The sequence below is a fragment of the Periophthalmus magnuspinnatus genome, chromosome 22 (genome assembly GCF_009829125.3).
Source record: "Periophthalmus magnuspinnatus isolate fPerMag1 chromosome 22, fPerMag1.2.pri, whole genome shotgun sequence".
Classification (NCBI taxonomy): Eukaryota; Metazoa; Chordata; class Actinopteri; order Gobiiformes; family Gobiidae; genus Periophthalmus; species Periophthalmus magnuspinnatus.
Window position 1 is genome coordinate 3,770,504 of NC_047147.1, and position 21,199 is coordinate 3,791,702.

The 21,199-nt window shown below is 41.5% G+C and overlaps 1 protein-coding gene across 1 annotated transcript in view; it reads left to right on the forward strand.

Moving 5' to 3' along the window:
• The first annotated feature begins 394 nt into the window (after positions 1 to 394).
• The window catches only part of dnmt3ab (DNA (cytosine-5-)-methyltransferase 3 alpha b), a 47,284-nt gene continuing 26,479 nt past the window's right edge, over positions 395 to 21,199 (forward strand). Inside the window, exons 1-3 of the mRNA XM_033988615.2 lie at positions 395 to 489; positions 11,176 to 11,375; positions 12,512 to 12,717. Coding sequence (XP_033844506.2) covers positions 409 to 489; positions 11,176 to 11,375; positions 12,512 to 12,717 — 487 coding nt within the window. The 5' untranslated portion in view covers positions 395 to 408. The remainder of the gene's footprint in view (positions 490 to 11,175; positions 11,376 to 12,511; positions 12,718 to 21,199) is intronic.

A 21,199-nucleotide genomic window follows, 5' to 3' on the forward strand; every position in this document is an offset into this window, starting at 1 on the left:
AATGTGAGTGTGCGATGGAGAGACAGAGGGAGGAGGAGGAGAGTTGCAGAGTTAATACAAACATTTAAGACCTAAATGAGGAGTCTCACAGCAGCAGTTACAGAGAGAGGGGACACAGTTTTTCAATAGAAAGTTAATTGGAGCCATTGGAGTCGATGGAGACAGAAGTGCACCCATGATCACTTCTTATTTGGAACATGTTGGCTAGCAGGTTAGCTATGTCCATTTATATATACAGTCTATGGCTCTGATGTAGATCTGGTTTAGTTGCGATGAATCCTGCTGTCGTAACATTCTCTTTTCTCTTGACATTAGCTTCACGAAAACAAAATGGCGGCTGGTTTGTGTATTTTGCAGAATGTTTAAATGTTGTTGTTGTGTCCACAGGGAGAGAGCACAATACTTGACATGGACCACATGAATGAGCCGAACAAAACCAGTGCCTCGTGTAAAGTGGGCAAACCCGGACGCAAACGCAAGCATTTCCCTGTGAGTACGCTGTTAGCATACCATACCGCTAGCATCATACATTTACATTCAAAACTGTTAGCATACCATACCGCTAGCATCATACATTTACATTCAAAACTGTTAGCATACCATACCACTAGCATCATACATTTACACTCAAAACATTTGTATTATAGTCCTGGTTTAGTCCTAACGAAGTCCTGGTCTGGTCCTGTTCTAGTCCTGGTTTAGTTCTGGTCTTGGACTTGGAGGGGAGACTGTAATGAATACCAAGTGCCACAGTGGGGCAGCAGTGACTCAAATGCAAGCGCAATGTTTTTGTGTCCTTGAGCAAGACACTTTGCACCACATTGCCTTGTATGAATGTGGTGTGTGAGTGTTGGTGGTGGGATAGGACGATGGCAGGCCCACTTCTGTCAGTCTGCCCCAGGGCAGCTGTGGCTACAATAATTTAGAGTGACTGAGTTAGTTATTTAGAGTGACTGAGTAATGCAGTGTAAAGTGTTGGATCTATTAGTATAACTGCTGCTCAGAGCTGTCTAGAGTTGGACTAGTGGCCGCTCATTGGTATGACAACAAAAATCCCTCCCACCCAGAAAGGATTTTTCTTAGAGAGCGAAATGTAATCACAAACTGCTTGTGTTCGGTTGACAGGGGCTGACAGGACATCTACAACTTTCACAAGGGTCTAATTTTGTAGTGATTTTTGCCTGTTCAGATCATAAACTTTTTCTCAGCTCAAAATCCATTAGCATTAGCACAAACATTAGCATTTATAATTTGTCATTTATCTATTATTTCTCCTTCGCGGCCGCTCCGCTTGCTCTTGTTGCTCAAAGTCTCATGGGAGGTAGCTCAACTGCACATGGTCCATGGGCAGGACGGGATGTATCTAGCATCTAAAGTTCGCATCATGCACCATTGATCACGGCCCATTGGCTTAAGTGGGCGGCCATGTTTAGACCCTGGGGCTTGGTTTTGAATGTAGGGAAAGGCTCTAGGTATTTTTGTTGTTTTTTATTTACTATTTCAATATTATTAATGTGATTTGAACATAAGAATCCCAGCCCCTCCATGTTTGGAGTCTGTTCAACAATTTTCACTGATCTCTCCTGGGACGCTGTTACCTCCTCCAGATGTTTATACTTTACGTAATCCTTTGCTCAAAATCACGTTTGTAAACTCCCTCGGCTCAGATCAGCAGATAAACAAAGAGACTAGTGTTGCCAAGAATATATGCAGAGGGCGAATACTGAGGGCAGTGTAGTACAGTACATGAGTATTATGTTGTACAGGAGCTGGTGTAGTAGTAGTAGTAGTAGTAGTAGTAGTAGTAGTAGTAGTAGTAGTAGTAGTAGTAGTAGAAGTTGGAGTGGTATTAGTGGTAGTAGCAGTGGTAGTAGTAGTAGTGGTAGTAGTAGTAGTTGGAGTGGTAGTAGTAGTAGTGGTAGTAGTAGTAGTAGTAGTTGGAGTGGTAGTAGTGGTGGTAGTAGTAGTAGCGGTGGTAGTACTAGTAGTGATAGCAGTAGTAGTAGTGGTAGTGGTAGTAGTGGGGTGGGGTCTGAGGTGGGTAATGGATCCCTTCTTTTCCCCCATTAGTTTCTGTCAGGCTGCTCGAGTCTTTATAATAGGACACAGTGAGGAGTACGAGGGAGTTAAACATGTCTGTCTCCATGGAGACAAGCAGGCCAAGTTACAAGTCAGATCTTTAGAAAGGCGACCCCACTCACAGAGAATACCTGTTTGTCAAGGTGTTTCTGAAGCAATAAAACTGGGGGGCTGGAAGGACATTCGGACACAGCCTGTGTAATTAGACCTTTAATACTTAAGGAACTGACAAAGCCCAGCATGCATCAGTAGTAGTAGTGGTAGTAGTAGTAGTAGTAGTAGTAGTAGCAGTATGACAAACCCCAGCCTGCATCAGAAGCACTGCTCTATAAGTCTGGCTTGAGTTGTGCCTTTCATAATGTAAAATGCAAATGAATGTGACCCTGAAACAAACATCTCTTTGTCTAGACTCTCAGCTTTAACTTAACCCCTGTTTGACCTCACCCCAGCCATGAACTTTGACCTCACAGGGATCAGCTACAGGTTAAAGAGACACTGCTCTGTTAAATATTTAGTGTGTGGTTTAACATTTTTAAAATAAGTAATAAGTTGCTTGATGTTTTAAACCCAGCTAAAGTTCACAGTGAGCATTATGTATACAGGGAGGGCATCTGACACACAGGGAGGGCGTTTGACACACAGGGAGGGCATCTGATACACACTTCAGAACCTGTTTGTAGAGGTCTAAACTATAGTGTTGTTTTGCACAGATGAAGTACTAGCACCGTGGCTCGTTTCTTTCATGTTAATGGAGCTCATAATCGTTCTGATTGTAGTCATGTGTTTGTGGTCTGGAGGCTGCAGCCTAAACTCTATTTTTACTCATTTCACAGCATTTTTAAGACACTGTAGTGCTTCCTGTGGGCTGTGTGTAAACTGCTGTGGTTCTGCCTAGTTACATCATTTGGAGACCTGGTCCAGAACATGGAGTTTACACGTCTCTGGGCATGTTTAGTCTGTTTGTATATTTAGATTGGCCTAAGGGAGTTTGTGTCATTAAAGATGCACAGTGTAACTTTTCTACCACCTGCTTGTCACCATGGAGATGATATTTCTTTCTCTGTAATTTTCCACAGTATGGCAGAGTATTCATTCCAGCTGTTCTTAATGCTCAGAAATGACTATTCTTGCTCTGAGCGGGCTCGCCTCTCCACAGATCTGACCTCTAAAATGGTCTTGAGGCGTCATTTGCTTGTCTCCATGAGGGATGATAGTGATGAAGTTTAATCTCATACAGTGGAACTTTCTAGACGAAGCAATACCATCTCCAATCTACCAGACGCTCCAAAAGGAAATGTTCATAATGCTTCCAGCTCCATCGACTCTCTCGACTTTCTATTGAAAAACTGTGTCCACTCTCTCTGTAACTGCTGCTGTCAGACTCGTCATTTTGTCGAGAGAGGGGGTCACAGTTTTTCAATAGAAAGTGAACTGGAGCCAGCGTCGATGAAGTCCAGAGTGCGCCCATGATCACTTCCTGTTTGGAGCACGATGGCTAGCAGGTTAGCTATGTTCATTTATATACAGTCTATGGTAAAAAACAATTGTTTAGTTAAGTTTATGCTAGATTGGCTTTTTGACTAATAATTCAAATACAGTGTGACGTTTTTAATGAAAGGCCTTGAAAGTGGCTCATCTTGGTAGAGTTTTGCCTGTTCATCTTTTATAAACTCCCCTATTTGAATGTGCTCCTTGTCTGTTTCCTCGTACACTGGGGTCACTGGGGTCTGGGGTCGCTCTCTGCTTACCGCCGCCATTTTCTGACCCACTGATTTGAGTGGTTTTATATATATAGACCAAGTGTTTGGGGATTATAGGGAAATATGTCAAATATATATATATATATACATATATATATATATATATATATATATATATATATATATATATATATATATATATATATATATATTTTTTTTTCATTTTTACTTATTAAAAGCACATGAAAACTGCTTTATAATTGTATCGACATGAATAAGACTAAAACATAATCAGCACCATAAACAAAGTCTGAACTCTGCTCCAAACCTCAGACTCTTACTGTAACCACTTCATAAAAACACCCAAAATGAACATTGAGAATTTGAAATGATTTCATATAGTATTGAATCATATTCGAGTAACTGTCCAATTTTGTGTGTGTGTCTTTCACTATTAAGTCATCAGATTGAGTTTAAAAAAATGTATATGTTGTATCTTTAAAATGTAAAATGGAAGCAGTGAAGTTAGAAATGTTTCAACACAGGGGTAAGAGTCTAGATTTAAGAGGTATTTTCATTTGGTGCTGGTCACTATACGCAGAGTCACATACCAGGCGTTTGGTGCTGGTCAGTATACGCAGACTCATGTCCCGTCGTTTGCTGCTGGTTACTACAGACCAGTGGTTCTCAAATAGTGGGGCCGGTGAGATGTAGACAGCGTGTACGCAGCACGCGCACAGCAAACAGAAGGAGAGAGCGAACAGATCGTGACACAGGGCAGTGAACAAGAGACACTTTTGCTAAAGAGTCACTATGGAAAACATTTTAACAGGGATGAAAAGAAAGGCAGAGATAGACAGAGGTAATGAGACGCACAAAAGTCACCCGAAAAGTCAGACGAGGTCTGCAAAATGTTTTCTTCTTAATAGGGGGTGCATGATAGAAAATAATTAAGAAGCACTGCTATAGACAGACTCACGTCCCGGGCGTTTGGTGCTGGTTACTATAGACAGATTCATGTCCCGTCGTTTGCTGCTGGTTACTATAGACAGACTCACATCCTGTTGTACGGTGCTGGTTACTATAGGCAGACTCACATCCTGTTGTACGGTGCTGGTTACTATAGGCAGACTCATGTATGTAGTCAGTCCAAGTGCCAAGATTCCAGTCATTCTTGAGTGCTGCTGTAACTGAAGCAGCAGGAAGAGCTCGGCTTGGACCCAATGACCTGAGACCCTGGACACACAGCAGCTGGTCCAGTGGCACAGATCTGACTTCATGAAACTGTAATTACAATCACATGGACATGACAAGTTTAATGACATGATTAAAGGGAGGATATAGGTTATATTTATGAAATTTGAAGTAAAAATCATTTATTTCAGATTTCATAAACACGAAATGAAACTGAATATTTTTATGTATTTGGAAAGGGGACAGTAGGAGAGCGCTTCCGGGTCACCACCAGTGATGGCAGCGTGAAAAGTCCGCAGCGACAAATTGATTAAAAAAATCCCCTAAACGAACTTATGAAGCGTGTTCTGCCACACTAGGAATGTGTTAAAAGGGGAAGAAAATGACATCCAAGAAAAGTCAAAGGAGGAACGCTCCACTACACGAGAAAAACTTTGAAGATGAAGACGCTAACTCTGTTAGCCAAGATGAGGGCAGCGGTGAGGCCGGCGGCGAGGATAAACTGTCATTAATCCTGAAGGAAATTAGAGAGATGCGAGAGGAGAATAAAAAACAATTTGGCGACTTAAAACAAGATATTGCACAGACAAATGTGAGATTGGACGAAGTGGAGCAAAGGTTTGTAACTATCGATGATCGTGTGCAGGGGGCGGAGGACATCATTACTGAATTAGTGGAGCAACAAGTGCAACTTCAACTAAAAGTATCTGACTTAGAGGGACGCTCCCGTAGGAAGAACATAAGAATTTACGGTGTCCCGGAGGGGGCTGAGGGGTCCACGGCTCTATCAGTTATCCCGTTGGTGGAGCAGTTACTGCGTGAAAACCTGGATCTCCCAACTACTAAAGATTTGCTAATCGAGAGAGCGCATCGAGCCTTGGCGCCGCGACCCCCGGTGGACAGCCAGCCCAGATCTATAATCATCAGATTCCAAAGTTACCGGATCAAAGACGAAGTGCTCAGAGCGGCCTGGCAAAGGAAAGGCTTCACATGGAAGGGGAGCAAAATCAACCTGGATCACGACTACGCGCCAGATGTTTTGGCAAGAAGAAAGGAATACGGAGAGATCAGGAGGGTCCTTAAAGCAAGCAGCATAAGATTTCAAACGCTGTATCCAGCTCGACTTAAGGTCTTCCTGAAGGATGAGACGAAGATATATGATTCAGTAGAGGAGGCTGCGTCAGATCTGGCTGATAAAGGTTTACCTGTAACGAGGGTGGAGCGCCCGGTTTCCTCTCTGGAGAAACTACAGCGGTACAGTTGGATGCCAGCGCCAGGACGACGTAAACGGGGTTTTAAAGAAAAGCTACAGGTGTTCAGGCGGGAAGTATCTGAAGGTACCAGCAATTGAAGGAGCAATAATGGACAGGTATGGAGTGGATATATTTTGAGAAGGACTTAAGAACTTGGATGCAGGACGTGAAATATTTAATGTCGGGGACAATAGTAAAATGACTGTTTCAGAGGGCCCTCGACGCCAAGCAGGCCAAAGAGGATATCCCCTGGAGCCGAGGTCCAATAGAGTTGGGACCTCATCCTTGGAAGTGGGTATGAATGTTCGCGGTTTAATTGTTTTAACTACTACAAGGTTTAGTTGTAGTTTTTATGTTCGTGTTTGTTGTTTCGTTAAAAGGGGTAGCTACACAATAGTTCTGATTGGAGTTGTTTACTTTACTAGACTAAGGAAATATGCATAGTGATGTACTGAAATGCATTTCTTTTAACGTGAATGGAGTATTAAATCCAATTAAGCGATCTAAAATTCTTTCTAAACTTAAAAAAGAAAAGGCCCAAATAGCTTTTCTCCAGGAAACACATATGTCTGGGTTAGAGCACGCTAAGCTTCAGAGGCAAGGTTTTAAATATGTATTTGCCTCATCATACAAACAGGCTCATAAAAGAGGAGTTGCCACATTAATATCTAGTGAACTGACATATGAACATGGGTCCGAGATTATAGATGAGGGAGGACGATTTATTAAAATTACTGGTAGATTAGAGGGCATTGATATAACTTTGATAAATGTATACGCTCCACCAGGGAGTGATTGGCCCTTCTATAAAAGCATCTTTGAGCTGATGGCCACGTCCCATGGTCTGGTGATTTGTGGCGGAGATTTTAATATCAGGCTAGACCCAAACCTGGACTCATCACGGAGGAGCACCCAGAGTAACCCACTAACAAAAAAAGTTAGATCCTTGATGGAGGAGCTGGGTGTTATAGATGTATGGAGAGATATGCACCCAACAACTAGAGATTATACACATTTTTCAAGCCCACACTCAGTTTACTCAAGGATTGATTATTACTTTGTCTTTAGTTCTGATAGACTTAAGATAAAGGATTCTCAAATATTAACGATCGACATATCAGACCATAGCCCAATAATCCTGCTGCTAGATTTAAAAAAAGATACAAAGAGAACCTCGTGGAAACTTAATTCAAATATTCTCAATGACTCCACAACAGTAGAGAAACTTAAAAAAGATATTAAAGAATATCTGGAATTTAATGATGATGGTATAATTAAGCCCACAATCTTATGGGATGCATTAAAAGCAGTTTTAAGAGGGAAACTTATCTCCCTAACAGCGTTCATGAAAAAAACTAGGGGTCAAAGTCTGGCAGATCTACAGGCAAAATTGAAACAGATGCAAAACAGGGACAGCCAAAACATCAATGTCCAGTTGAGAGCTGAAATAAAGAAAGTACACAAACAAATAGATGAGATTTATAATTTAGAAGTGCAAAAAAAGTTGACGTTTTTGAAACAGAAACACTATGAGGTTGGAGCAAGATCGGCAAAAATTTTGGCCTATAAACTGCGAAAACAACAAAGGGAGAATACAATTTATAAGATAAAAAATCCTACTACTGGTCAGGTGATAGATTCGAGGGAGAAAATTAAAGAATGTTTTGGGAAATTCTATCAAGAATTATATACTCAACCACCAGCAGCTAATGAGAAGAGTATTGATAGGTTTTTGAGTGGCCTTGAGCTGCCCAAAATCCAAGATTCACAAAATGAGATGTTAGTGAAACCAATCACAATCAAAGAAGTTAACCTTGCCATAACAAAGTTGAAGTCTGGTAAATCCCCAGGCTCTGATGGGTACACAGGAGAGTGGTATAAATGCCTGAGGGCAAATCTAACACCACTGTTGTTGCGGACATTTAACTGGGTATTACAAACAGGTGAAATTCCTCCCTCATGGTGCGAAGCCATTATATCACTGATCCCAAAAGAAAATAAAGACAAACAAGAATGTGGAAACTATAGACCTATAAGTGTCCTCAATGTGGATTATAAATTATTTACTTCCATATTGGCACGTCGATTAGAAAATATTCTGCCAGAGATAATTAATCTAGACCAGACAGGATTTATTCATCAAAGACAAACATTGGACAACATCAGGAAGTCACTACATATTATAGAACACGTAACACGTCAAAAAACTGAAGCATTAATAGTGGGGCTAGATGCAGAAAAGGCCTTTGACTCTGTAAGGTGGCTTTTTCTCTATAAAGTAATGGACAGATTTGCTTTTCATGGCAAATTTACCAGAGTGATCCAATCTCTATATTCAAAACCAACTGCACAGGTAAAAATTAATGGTGATCTCTCAGACTCATTTCAGTTGGAAAGGGGAAGTAGACAGGGCTGCCCAATTTCTCCGCTGTTATTTTCTTTATTTATTGAGCCTCTTGGACAATGGATAAGACAAAGCTCCCAGATTAAAGGGGTGACAATGGCAGGGGTCGAACATAAGGTGGCAATGTTCGCAGACGATGTACTAGTTTACATGGAGGATCCTGAGAAGTCATTTAATGAGCTGATGATTATGTTGAAATAATTTGGGAATTTATCTGGTTACAGGCTTAATATTGCCAAAACACAGGTGATGGCCATAAACTTCACTGCTTCAGTAAAGCTACAGGAAGGATATAATTTGAACTGGGAAGCAACGGGAATGAAATATTTGGGTATCACAATGACTAAAGATCTTTCAAATCTGTTTCAAATAAACTATGAACCGCTGTCATTAGCAATCAAAGAGGATTTGTATAGATGGAGTCTCATCCCTTTTTTAAGTTTGACCTCCAGAGTGAACTCCATCAAAATGTCCGTACTTCCTAAATTGCTATACTTGTTCAGAACACTCCCAGTGGAAGTACCGGACAATTATTTCAGGGAGTGGGACAAACAGATATCACGTTTTATCTGGGAAGGTAAGAAACCTAGGGTGCGGTATAGTACAATGCAATTAAGAAGAGAAAAAGGAGGCATGGCCCTTCCCTGCTTAAGACATTATTACTATGCATCTCAGTTGGTTCCGCTTCTTTATTGGTGCAATGATGATTACAAAGCAAAGTGGAAGGAAATGGAGTTTAAAATGATAAAAAAGTTCCCTTTGCAGGCCTTTATAGGGGATAAAAATCTATGGTCACAGGTGGGTGAAATGGGCAACTGTTGCATGGGTTTAACTTTGAAGATCTGGCAAAAGGTGGTAAATTTAACTCAAATTCAGAAAATGATAACTCTATTTAGATGGTGTGCTTATGACAGAGTTTCCCCCGAACAGAAGTGATTGTGTTTTCAAAGCTTGGATAGACAGGGGTCTGACCACCTACTTGTCATACACAGAGAGAAACACTTTTCTCAGCTTTCAGGCAATGCAAAGTGGATACAATCTGCGGGCAAATGACTTTTACAGATACTTACAAATCAGACATTATTTTAACTCAAATTGCAGTTTAACAAACTTTACACAATCTGAAGAAGCTTTTTTTAAAATATTGAAATCGGCATATGGGCTATCTACCCAAAAAATGATTTCTAAAGTATACAATGCACTTTATGTGACTGACAAGTGTAATACGCTATATGTGAAACAGAAATGGGAAAAGGAGGCAACAATTAAAATGACTGAGGAGGATTGGGACAGCATCTGGTCATTCCAGTGGTCATCGACGGCATCCCTGTCCTGGAGAGAACACTGCTGGAAGAACATTATTAGATATTTTAGAACTCCTGCACAGGGGAGCAATAAGTCGGCATGCTGGAGACAGTGTGGTTCTGAGGAGGGGAATCACTACCACATATTTTGGGCTTGCTCCAAATTAAAACCGTATTGGAGGGAGATCCATGTGCGGTTAAACTTAGTTTTTGGAGTGAACATGCCATTCAACTTTGAAACTTTGTACTTAGGTAGGGTTGCTCTTTTGGAACGGAGAAGTGATAAAAAGCTGTTGCAAGCCCTCCTGGCAGCAAGTAAAAAGAACATCACTAAAAAATGGCTAAATTCTGCTCCGCCTTCAGTGGATGGCTGGATTGATATAGTAAATGAAATATTTAAGATGGAAAGGCTAACGTACACAATAAACATTCAAAGGAACAAATTTTATTGTATTTGGAACAAGTGGATTAAGTATATCGCTCCAATTAGAACAGACTTTTTGTGACTTCTCCATTTTGGGTGAAGATTTATATTTTTACGGTATAATGCATATATAAATGTTTGACTACACTTTATTTTTCCATGTAAGCTCCCCAATTCTTGTAAATAGTTTTTGGTGTGTTTTTTTTTTTTTTTTTTTTTTTTTTTTTTTTTTTTTTTTTTTTTTTTTTGTCTTTTTCCTTTCTACTCCTTTATTATATTAAAATGGGATGGGACTAATCGACCACGGTATAGTTTTGACAAGCACTTTTCTTAGGGGCTTTGATCAATAATGTTTTATACAATACTTGTACTGGAAAAATGTGCCTGTGATATGTGTTCTTCCTGAAATAAAATATTCATTAAAAAAAAAAAGGAAAGGGGACAGTACATAAATATGTAGGTGAATATGTTAGATTATAACCAGAGGCAGAGGCAGGACATGTGCAGGGGCAGAGGCAGGGCCAGAGGTAGAGGCAGGGGCTGGGGCAGAGGCAGGGGCAGGAGAGGGGCAGGTCAGTGTGTATTTACAGACAAAATAGTTTTCATTAAAAACACAATTTTACACATTTGTATTTGTTCTTAATAAAAAATAGCATTCAAATCACCCAATCCCAACGTTCACACCTCTGTGGTATCACATTTTATATTTGTAATTATCCCAAAAATACTGTAGTACTATGTGTTTTGAATATTGCAGTTTCCTCTGTTTTCTGTTTGCTGTTGTCTCATACTGTACTCTCTTCTTCTCTTGCTTTAGGTGGACAGCTGCTTTTTGTTCAAAGACGCCATTGCCGTGGGTTACTCTGGGATCGGCCGCAGCTCCATGTCCCACCTCCACAATGGGGACCTGGGCCTTCTCCGCCATGGGCCCCCCCAACTGCCCCCTCAGCTCCCCTGCTTCCCGAAACAGGAGCGCATGGAGCTGGAGAATGGATATCCCGGAGAGAGACCGGAGAGGTGTGTCCTCATGAATATTCCAGGACCCATATTACACTACACTCTGATCTCTGTTCTAATGCTGATTGATTCCTTATCTCAAACAGACCTGCAGTTGTATTTTGTTTCACAAACCCTGCAGATTTAGACTGAGTTCTTCTCTCAAACACAAAAAACTCTGTTCCACCTTGTGATGTCATGTGGTAATACAGGAAGTCCTCGACTGTTTTTAAACTCCATACACCTTCACTAGAATCATGTTGTTGATTTCAGTCATGAAATGACTTGAAAACTACCACTTCATGACATCACAAGGTGGAACAGAGCATTTTGAGCTTCGGAAATGTAGACAGACTAATAATAAAGTGTTACTCAAAAATGTGTGCTCCAGGTACAGCATTATAACATGACTAAAACATACTTTTTGTATCTTTGTCCCATGTTCTAACGTTGTTCCTCATCACAAACATGCCTGAAGAGGTTTTAGATGTCATCCATGCATGTAGACCTAGAGATCTCTCCCGGACCCTATTCAAACCCTCCTTTACAGTTGGACTGTACAAGGCTCTGCCCACAAGCCTATGTCACCCACGCTCCCACACGACAATTCTCCATAAATACACAAAAACTTGATACAAAACTGTACACAGAACTTGTCAAACCTGACGTGATGTGCAGTTGTTTCATTAGTGGGATGCAGCTGATTGTGTTGTGATAGTGCTCTGAAGGAGGATTAACTTAGCACAGAGAGCAAAGGGAGAGGAGACGCAGAGCGTCAAAAATGAAAGTGAAACTTATAAAACACAGTTAATACAGTATATATACCCCCTCTTTAATACTCCACAGAAGTAAAATACCCCCTCTTTAATACCCCATAGAAGTAACATATCCTCTCTTTAATATCCCATAGAAGTAAAATACCCCCTCTTTAATACCACACAGAAGTAAAATAACCTCTTTAATACCCCGCAGAAGTAAAATACCCCCTCTTTAATACCCCATAGAAGTAAATACCCCCTCTTTAACACTCCATAGAAGTAAAATACCCCCTCTTTAATACCCCATAGAAGTAAATACCCCCTCTTTAACACTCCATAGAAGTAAAATACCCCCTCTTTAATACCCCATAGAAGTAAAATACCTTTTGATCATGACAGACCTACAGAGAGGGGGCCCGGGCACAACGGTTACCCCAAAGAAGCTGCAGCGCGTGGGGCAGATGAGCAGCGCCTTGGACCCCCGCCCCTGGAGAACGGCTGTGGCTCACCCAGGGAGGAGAAGCCCGAGGTGGGGAAAGAAGAGGACGCCATGACCCCCCCGAGGAAGAAACGTGGACGACGGAAACTAGAGCGGCCGACCAAATGTGAGTTACAACTTCAGTTTAAAGGCTCACTGTGTAATTGTTGTGTTGAGATGTTGTTGCATTTTTCAGTGGGTTTGTCAAAAGTATCAAAATCGGTATCAGGTATCAAGTCTATTCTTTAGTATCGAAAATGAGTTTGGAATTTTAACGTTGTGACAGCACTATTTTCCAGACGTTTCCACAGTATGGCATTAGCCTCATCTGTTGCTGTAGAGACAAACCAGGTCCAAGATTGCATTTTTCAATTTGCCTTTGAAATTACCTTCAATTTACCTTCAAAACAAATGTTATTGAATAAATGCCAGATAAGTTTGAGGCCATACCGTGGAACATTCCAGGCAAAGCGTTGACATCTCCATGGAGACAAGCAGACACGAAAGTTACATAGTGCACCCCTGAGTCTTCAAGATATGTTTTTGCATCGATCGCTTAGTTCAAGACACTCAAAGCACTTTGCATCAAGGAACCACTCACACACACATTCACAAACACATTCACACACCAGCGTACACACACACTGGAGGTGAGGTGGGGTGTAAAAGTGTGTTGCCAAAGGACACAATGACAGCTTTCATCTGTGGGAGCTGGAAGCACACTGCCAACCTGTGACTCAGTGGATCTGACCGCTCAACCAATGATGTTTATGTCGAGAGCGGGATTCGAACCAACCTTGGACAAACGCGCTCTACCAACTGAGCCACTGTCGCCCCTAGAAATGTTTTGTAATGTGCCATAGACCGTTTATATAAATGAAAATTAACATAGCTAACCTGTTAGCCATCGCGTTCCAAACAGGAAGTGATGATGGGCGCGCTTCCGGCTCCATCAGCTCAGGCTCCATTCACTTTCTATTGAAAAACTGTGGCCACTCTCTCTGTAACTGCTGTTGTCAGACTTGTCATTTTGGTCTTAAATGTTCGTATTAACCTGCTCTACATGATCTTGGTGTTTTTATTTTACCTTTGTGTCCGTAAAGATAGTAAAGACATGAACATTAATAGCAGACAAATCAGGCACCTTGTTTCCCTGAGGTCACTCCTGCTAGTGTTAGCAACAGGTTTGATTGACAGTGTTGGTAAACCAGCAGTGCGGGAAGAGGCATTACGTTCAACAGCCTTGCTCTGGATTGGCTCTTTGGTTGCTATGATACTCACAGTCAGAATTACAAATATGGAACTCTGCTCCATATTAGCCCCTATAGCTGCTCTAGCCTCGATGAGCTTCATTTGAGTGGAGCTGAACACTGTGGGTGACGTCACACTCACTCAGTCCACTTCTTTATACAGTATATATAGTCTGTGTAATGCGCTCATATTTTTGACCAGTGCTTGTCCATTATAATTATTCTTGGGGGTAATTTTCAGTTAAATAATAACAAATGCTTATTTTTAAACACCTGAAAACGCAAGTCTTACCACTAATGTTTAAACTAACGAACTTTAAGACATTTGTGCTGCAGTCATCATCATGTGGTTATAACAAAGCCAAAGCCGTTCTGTTTCCGTCCCTGAGCCCCTGTGACTTTTGGTGTGAGTGTGAGTGAGAGTGAGACCGTTCTGGGTCTCACTATCTGAGCTTGATCTGCAGTTTGAGCAGAAGTCAGAGTCATGTGACCACAGCGAGGCTCTATGTGATGTGGTCTGAGAGCAGCGCGCAGGACTGAACAACAGTTAGAGCATGCTGCTTCTCAATGAGACGCCTGAGATGATACAGGAGCCATCACACTTGTCCTGGTTTAAGCCCTGGTCAGTTCAGATGTAGACTAGATTTGATCCTGGTTTGCTCCTGGTTTAGTCCTGGTTTAGTCCTTGTTTAGTCCTGGTTTAGTCCTGGTTTAGTCTTGGTTTAGTCTTGGTTTAGTCCTAGTTTAGTCCTGGTTTAGTCCTGGTTTAGTCCTGGTTTAGTCCTGGTTTAGTCCTGGTTTAGTCCTGGTTTGGTCTTGGTTTGGTCTTGGTTTGATCCTGGTTTGAGCCCTGTTTACTCCAGGCAAGACGAGTTTATTTGTATAGCACAATTGATACACAAAGTAATTAAAAATGTTTTACAGAATACAACAAATCAAAACATAAAGTAATCATGAAATGAACATTAAAAGAGAGGAGTGCAGAATAAAAACCTTTCAGTCATATGCACAGATAAACAGAACTGTTTGGAGCTTGGATTTAAACATTGTCAAAGTAGAGGCCTGTCTCACATCTTCAGGAAGAATGTTCCAAGTTTTAACTGAAATGCTGATTCACCATGTTTAACCCTGGTTTAGTCCAAGCAGAGCTGCTTTAAAGTCTATTCTCTGAGCCACAGGAGCCAGAGACCTGAGCACAGGACACATGTGTGAAGTACTTCCTGGTTTTAGACCTGAGCACAGGACACATGTGTGAAGTACTTCCTGGTTTTAGACCTGAGCACAGGACACATGTGTGAAGTACTTCCTGGTTCTAGTCAGGACCCGATCAGCAGTGTTCTGGATGTACTGTTCTGTCTTAAGGCTCATTAGGAGAGGCCAGTGGGCAGGACGTTACAGTAGTCTAACCTACTGGAGACAAATACATGGAGTCTCTCTAAGTCTGGCTGAGACAGTTTACCTTTGATTTTTGCAATGTTTTTTAGATGATAAAAAGCTGCAGATGTGGCTGTTAAAGTTCAAGTCTGAGTCCATTATTACCTCTTGATTTCTAGCCTGATTTGAAGGTTTTAGAGACAGAGACTGGAGGTGACTGTTGACACTTCCTCTATGTTTCTGTGGAGCAAAGACTATGACTTCAGTCTTGTCTGAGTTTAGCTGGAGAAAGTTGTTTTGCATCCACACACTGATCTGTTGATGTGAATCCACCAGTTTGGTCCTGGTTTGGTTCTGGTTAAGCCCAGGTCAGTCCAGATGTAGACTTGATTTTTTGTTTTTTTTAACTTTAGTTTAGTTCAGGCTTTATTTTAAAGGACAATGTACAGAAATTTTAAGGTCTTATATCACACAAAAGTGACTTTGTTTCATTCACACATGTTTGAGTAATCCTTTATTTTTAGTCAGTCTACATCTCCAAAGCTCAAAATGCTCTGCTCCACATTGTGATGACATCAGAATGTGGAACAGAGAAGTGGTAGTTTTCAAGTTAACAGCTCCTTTTACCTTTAGTTCAGTAACTCTCCCACAGCCTCTTTTTACCACAGCCCTGTAAGAGAGCTGTGGTCTTATTCTGTGCAGATATTTCACAGTGCTAACTCACTTTGCACCTGTAACTGACAAAAGTGTCATAGAGATTGTCACCAGTCTGAGTTCATCTACATACTGCCTCGATGTGTTACCCACTAAATTTCTAAAGTCTGTGCTCAACAGTTTGCTGTCACCACTCACTCGCATAGTTAACATGTCACTTCAATCTGGAACATTCCCAAGAGCTTTGAAAACTGCGGTTATCAAGCCTCTCCTAAAGAAGAGCAGTCTTGATGCAACAATATTGAACAATTACCGACCGATCTCAAATCTGCCGTTTTTGTCCTTGAAAAAGTAGTTTACCAACAACTTATTAACTTTCTCCAAATGAACAACTCCTGTGATGTCTTCCAATCAGGTTTTAGACCCACCACAGCACTGAGACTGCTTTTATTAAGGTGACAAATGACATCCACCTGAACACTGATGCAGGCAAAGTGTCAGTCTTGATCCTGTTAGATCTGAGGGCTGCTTTTGACACTGTGGATCATGGGATCCCCTTACAGAGACTAGAGGACAGTGAGGGCATCTCTGGTACTGCACTAAACTGATTCACATCCTATTTAGAAGGCAGGGAGTACTTTGTTGAAATTGGAAAATGTGTCTCAGATAAAATATCCCTGACCTGTGGGGTGCCCCAAGGGTCCATCCTGGGACCCCTGTTGTTCAATCTCTACATGCTGCCGTTAGGCCAGTTAATACGCAGCAATAATGTGTCCTACCACAACTATGCAGATGACACTCACTGTCTCACTGCAGCAGGTGAATATGGACCAGTGGATTCACTCACTGCATCAACAGATCAGTGTGTGGAGGAAAAACACCTTTCTCCAGCTAAACTCAGACAAGACCAAAGTCATCATCGTTGGCCCACTGAAACAAAGAGAAAGTGTCAGAAGTCACCTCCAGTCTCTCTCTCTAAAACCTTCAAATCAGGCTAGAAATCCAGGGTTAATAATAGACTCAGACTTGAACATTAACAGCCACATCAAATCAATAACATCTGCAGCTTTTTACCACCTAAACATTGCAAAAATCAAAGGTTTACTGTCAAAACCAGACTTAGACTTATCCATGTATTTGTCTCCAGTAGGTTAGATACTGTAACGTCCTGCTCACTGGCCTCTCCAAACGAGCCTTAAGACAGAACAGTACATCCAGAACACTGCTGCTCGGGTCCTGACTAGAACCAGGAAGTACTTCACACATGTGTCCTGTGCTCAGGTCTCTGCTCTGGCTCCTGTGGCTCAGAGAATAGACTTTAAAGCAGCTCTGCTTGTAACAAGTCTCTCCATGGACCAGCACCAAAGAACATCTCCCACCATCTCATACTCTGAGGACGTCAGGGAGCGGCCTCCTGCTGGTGCTCAGAGTCAGGACTAAACCAGGACTTGGGGAATCAGCGTTTCAATTTTCTGCAGCTAAAACCTGGAACAATCTTCCTGAAGATGTGAGATAGGCCTCGGCTCTGACAATGTTTAAATCCAGGCTCAAAATAGTTCTGTTTAGCTGTGCATATGACTGAAAGGTTTTTATTCTGCACTCTTCTGTTTTAATGTTCATTTTATGATGATTATTTGTGATTATTTATATTTTGATTTGTGTGATTTTAATGTCTTTCTTATTCTGTAAAGCACTTTGAATTACTTTGTGTACCAATTGTGCTATACAAATAAACTTGCCTTGCCTATCTCATAATATTAAAGTGCTATTTTGTATATTTTTAGGCAGCAAATCGACGCAAAAGTAACGCTAAAAATACCAAATATCGTCTTAACCTCCACTACTAGCTCATTCCATGCTTTCTCCTCTCTGCTGCTGCACTTAGGAACGCTTTATAATCGAAATAACTACTACTACTACTACTATTAATCACCTTATGCATTCAGAGCATCTTCATTACTCTCCACGAGGAGTTTATAAGCACTTTTCACAACTCTCAGGGGCCACAGTGGAGTTGTCACTTTAAGGTACTGCTTCAAGGCAACTTTAACAGCAACTCGCATGCTAACCATCCACTTCCTTATTCTCAGACAATAAAATGCTTTATAATGAGATGTAGACAGTACACAGCAACCTTATTTTGACCTCAAGATTTGCTCCTGCAGTATAGTAATGGCAGTCTGGTGACTAAAGAGGAGGAGATATGCGTTTATGAAGTAAAGAGGACATGGAGCTAGTTGTTTTGGTGGTTGGGCATCTGAAATAATCGTGCTCTTTACAGGCCTGAGAGACCTGCTGCTGTTTCCGCTGGGCTTGTGGTTAGCAGTATTTCTATGGCAGGTTTCTGTTTCGTGCTCCGCTCTCGATGTGTCTGTGGTCACTTCATATTGTGGGAAACGGATATAGATGCAAATGTACTCACCTTTGTACTACATGAAGTACTAAAGCAGCTACAGATATTGCTACTACAGCTTCACAGATTACTGACTACTAATACTACTACTACTACTGCTCCTACTGTTTATACTGCTACTGTACCATGTACTACTTCGGTACATACTCTGCATTAAATGAGCCAAACAACACAGTTACTACTTCTACTTGTACTGTTACAGTTACTACTACTACAGTTTCTAGTACTGTGTCGTAACGGTGGGTGTAGCGGACCAAAGAGTGCAGACTCGGGGCTGATTTATGGTGTTTACAGATTTTGAAACATTACAGAAACGAGGGTTGATCTGGTGGTGAGCAGGAAGCCAGGTGTGGACCAGGATCCAGGAGCAGAACGTAGAGTGCAGCGGAGACAACGATGCGGGCAGCACCAGGGCAGGGAGCAGAGTGCAAACCAGGGTCCAGTAACGTGGAGTGCAGAGATAAGCCGAGACAGTACCAGGGCTGGGAAGCAGGGTAGAAGCAGGGTCGGAGCAGGGACGGTCCAGCAAGCAGGGTGAAGACACGTGTAGGATCCGGCACCGAACAGGATGTACATACGCAGACGATCTCGCACTGAGTTTCTGGTCCAAGCTGCAATTATGCTCCGCAGCAGGTGGAGGTAATTGCCCTGATGCGCTCCAGGTGCACGCGGGAGGAGCCAGGAACTGACAGGTGAGGGAGGGGAAAGCACACAGAGAGACAGAAAAATGCAGGATCATGACATACTGCTGATACTGTTACTACTCCTACTGCTACTACAGCTACTGCTACTACAGCTACCAGTACTACTACTACTAATATTACTACTATCATAACTATTACTACTGCTACTACTGTTGATCCTACTACTACAACTACTGCTGCTGCTACTGGTTCTACTACTACTGTTGTTACTACTACTACTACAAGTACTGCTGCTACTACTGCTACTGCTACTATCATAACTAGAACTACTGCTACTGTTATTACTACTACTAATGTTACAACTGATACTTCATCAAACTGGCACATACTATGAGTCCTACATTACAAACCCAAAGACCTTCATTGTCCTGTGTGTAACTGTACTGCTACTACAATTATTACTACTACAACTACTGCTACAACCAACTCACTTCCCTCCCTCTACAATATACACAAATAAAAGTGTATATTCAAAACGGCTCTCAGACGGTACTTCACTGAACGAGTTATTATACACATGGGTTTAAACAGATAGGCGGAGTCTGGGGCGGAGGCTGGAGGGGGTCTCTTTTGTGTTCGCTGGTCTGTAGAGCCCTCCACCCACTCCACACTGTTAGCTGCTCGTAGCACATGTCGCTAACGTCACCTCTGTAGTTCAAGTGTGGTTAGCCTCCCAGAGCTAATTGCTAATTTAGCTCTCAGTTGTCTACTACTGAGTATTTAAAACAGCCGACATGTTGAAATTTTTATTAGATTTAATGTTAAAGGAGCTGCAAACACGAAAAACATGAAAAACAGATCTACTCCACTTTAAACAGTTTGCAGTTTGCTTACCTTATGGATTCAGAACATCCTAATTATTCACCACGATGAGTTTATAAGCACTTTTCACAACATTCAGAGGCCAGAGTGGAGTTGTCGCTTTAAGGTAATGCTTCAAGACAACTTCAACAGCAACTAGCATTCTAACCATCCACTTCCTTATTATCAGACAATAAAACGCTGTATAATAAGATGCAGACAGTACACAGCAGCCTTGTTTTGACCTCAAGATTTGCTTATACACTGGGGCAAGACACTAGACTGTATATATAAATGGACATCGCTAACCAAATAGGAAGTGAGCATGGCCTTAGCAATGCTGTCTGTCAAACCTGTTGCTAATGCTATCGGGAGCGATCTTGGGGAAAGAAGGTGTTTGATTTGTTATTAATGTTTGTATCTTGATCTACGGACACAATAGTGAAATAAAAAAAACAGGATCATGTAGAGCGGGTTAATACGAACATTTTAAGACCAAAATGACGAGTCTGACAGCAGCAGTTACAGAGTTTTTCAGTGTAAAGAGAATTGGAGCCAGAGTCAATGGAGCTGGTAACGCCCATGATCACTTCCTATTTGGAACACGGGAACTAGCATGTTAACTACGTCCATTTATATATACAGTCTATGGATTACAGCCCTATTAACATTAGTCACTGCAACATATTTAGTCCACTTGTATTGTTTTGTTGTTTTGTTTCCATATTTATTTTTACATAGCACCAAATTGTCTTTATACAGAGCTTTATCAGACTTTCTCCTCTTTGACCCCAGCGCTGCTCAGAGCTGGTCCTGTTTAGCGCACATATAGACCAGTGTAATATCAGTGAAGTGAGTCCATATGTTCCCGAGTGTCTGTGGCTAATGCTAACGCTAACCAGCTGCAGTCTTTAAGAGGGGATATGGGGTCGAAGGTTACATGTGCCAAAGTAAACCTGCTCTGTTACTGCGCCTCAGGTCTCTGGGTTTCATCAGGTCCTCATTCTGCACCTGAGGAGACAGATGGGAGCCATTTTCAAAGTTGTTTTTTTTTTTTTTTTTTAACTTAAAGAACCTGTACCCAATTTTTTCATATATTTAAAGAGAACCTGTTTTGCCAAATCAACTTTTTTGAGCTTTTAACCATGTTCTCATCGTTTCTTCTCATTGAGCCTCTGAAGTTGTATTTAGAGTGATTCATGTTTGAGTAATTTTTAATCCACTATTTTCAAGATGCCATTTTGTCGATTTACCCTTGTTTAACCTCCACCAGTACACACCCAGTGTGACGTACATGCCCACTGTGACGTACGCACTTCCTTCTTAATCAGTAGTACTCGTAGGATTCGGTAGCGTCGTGTCGTCATTTTGGTAAAAATGAAAAAAAATGTGCTGCTCTAATGTAATGTGGAG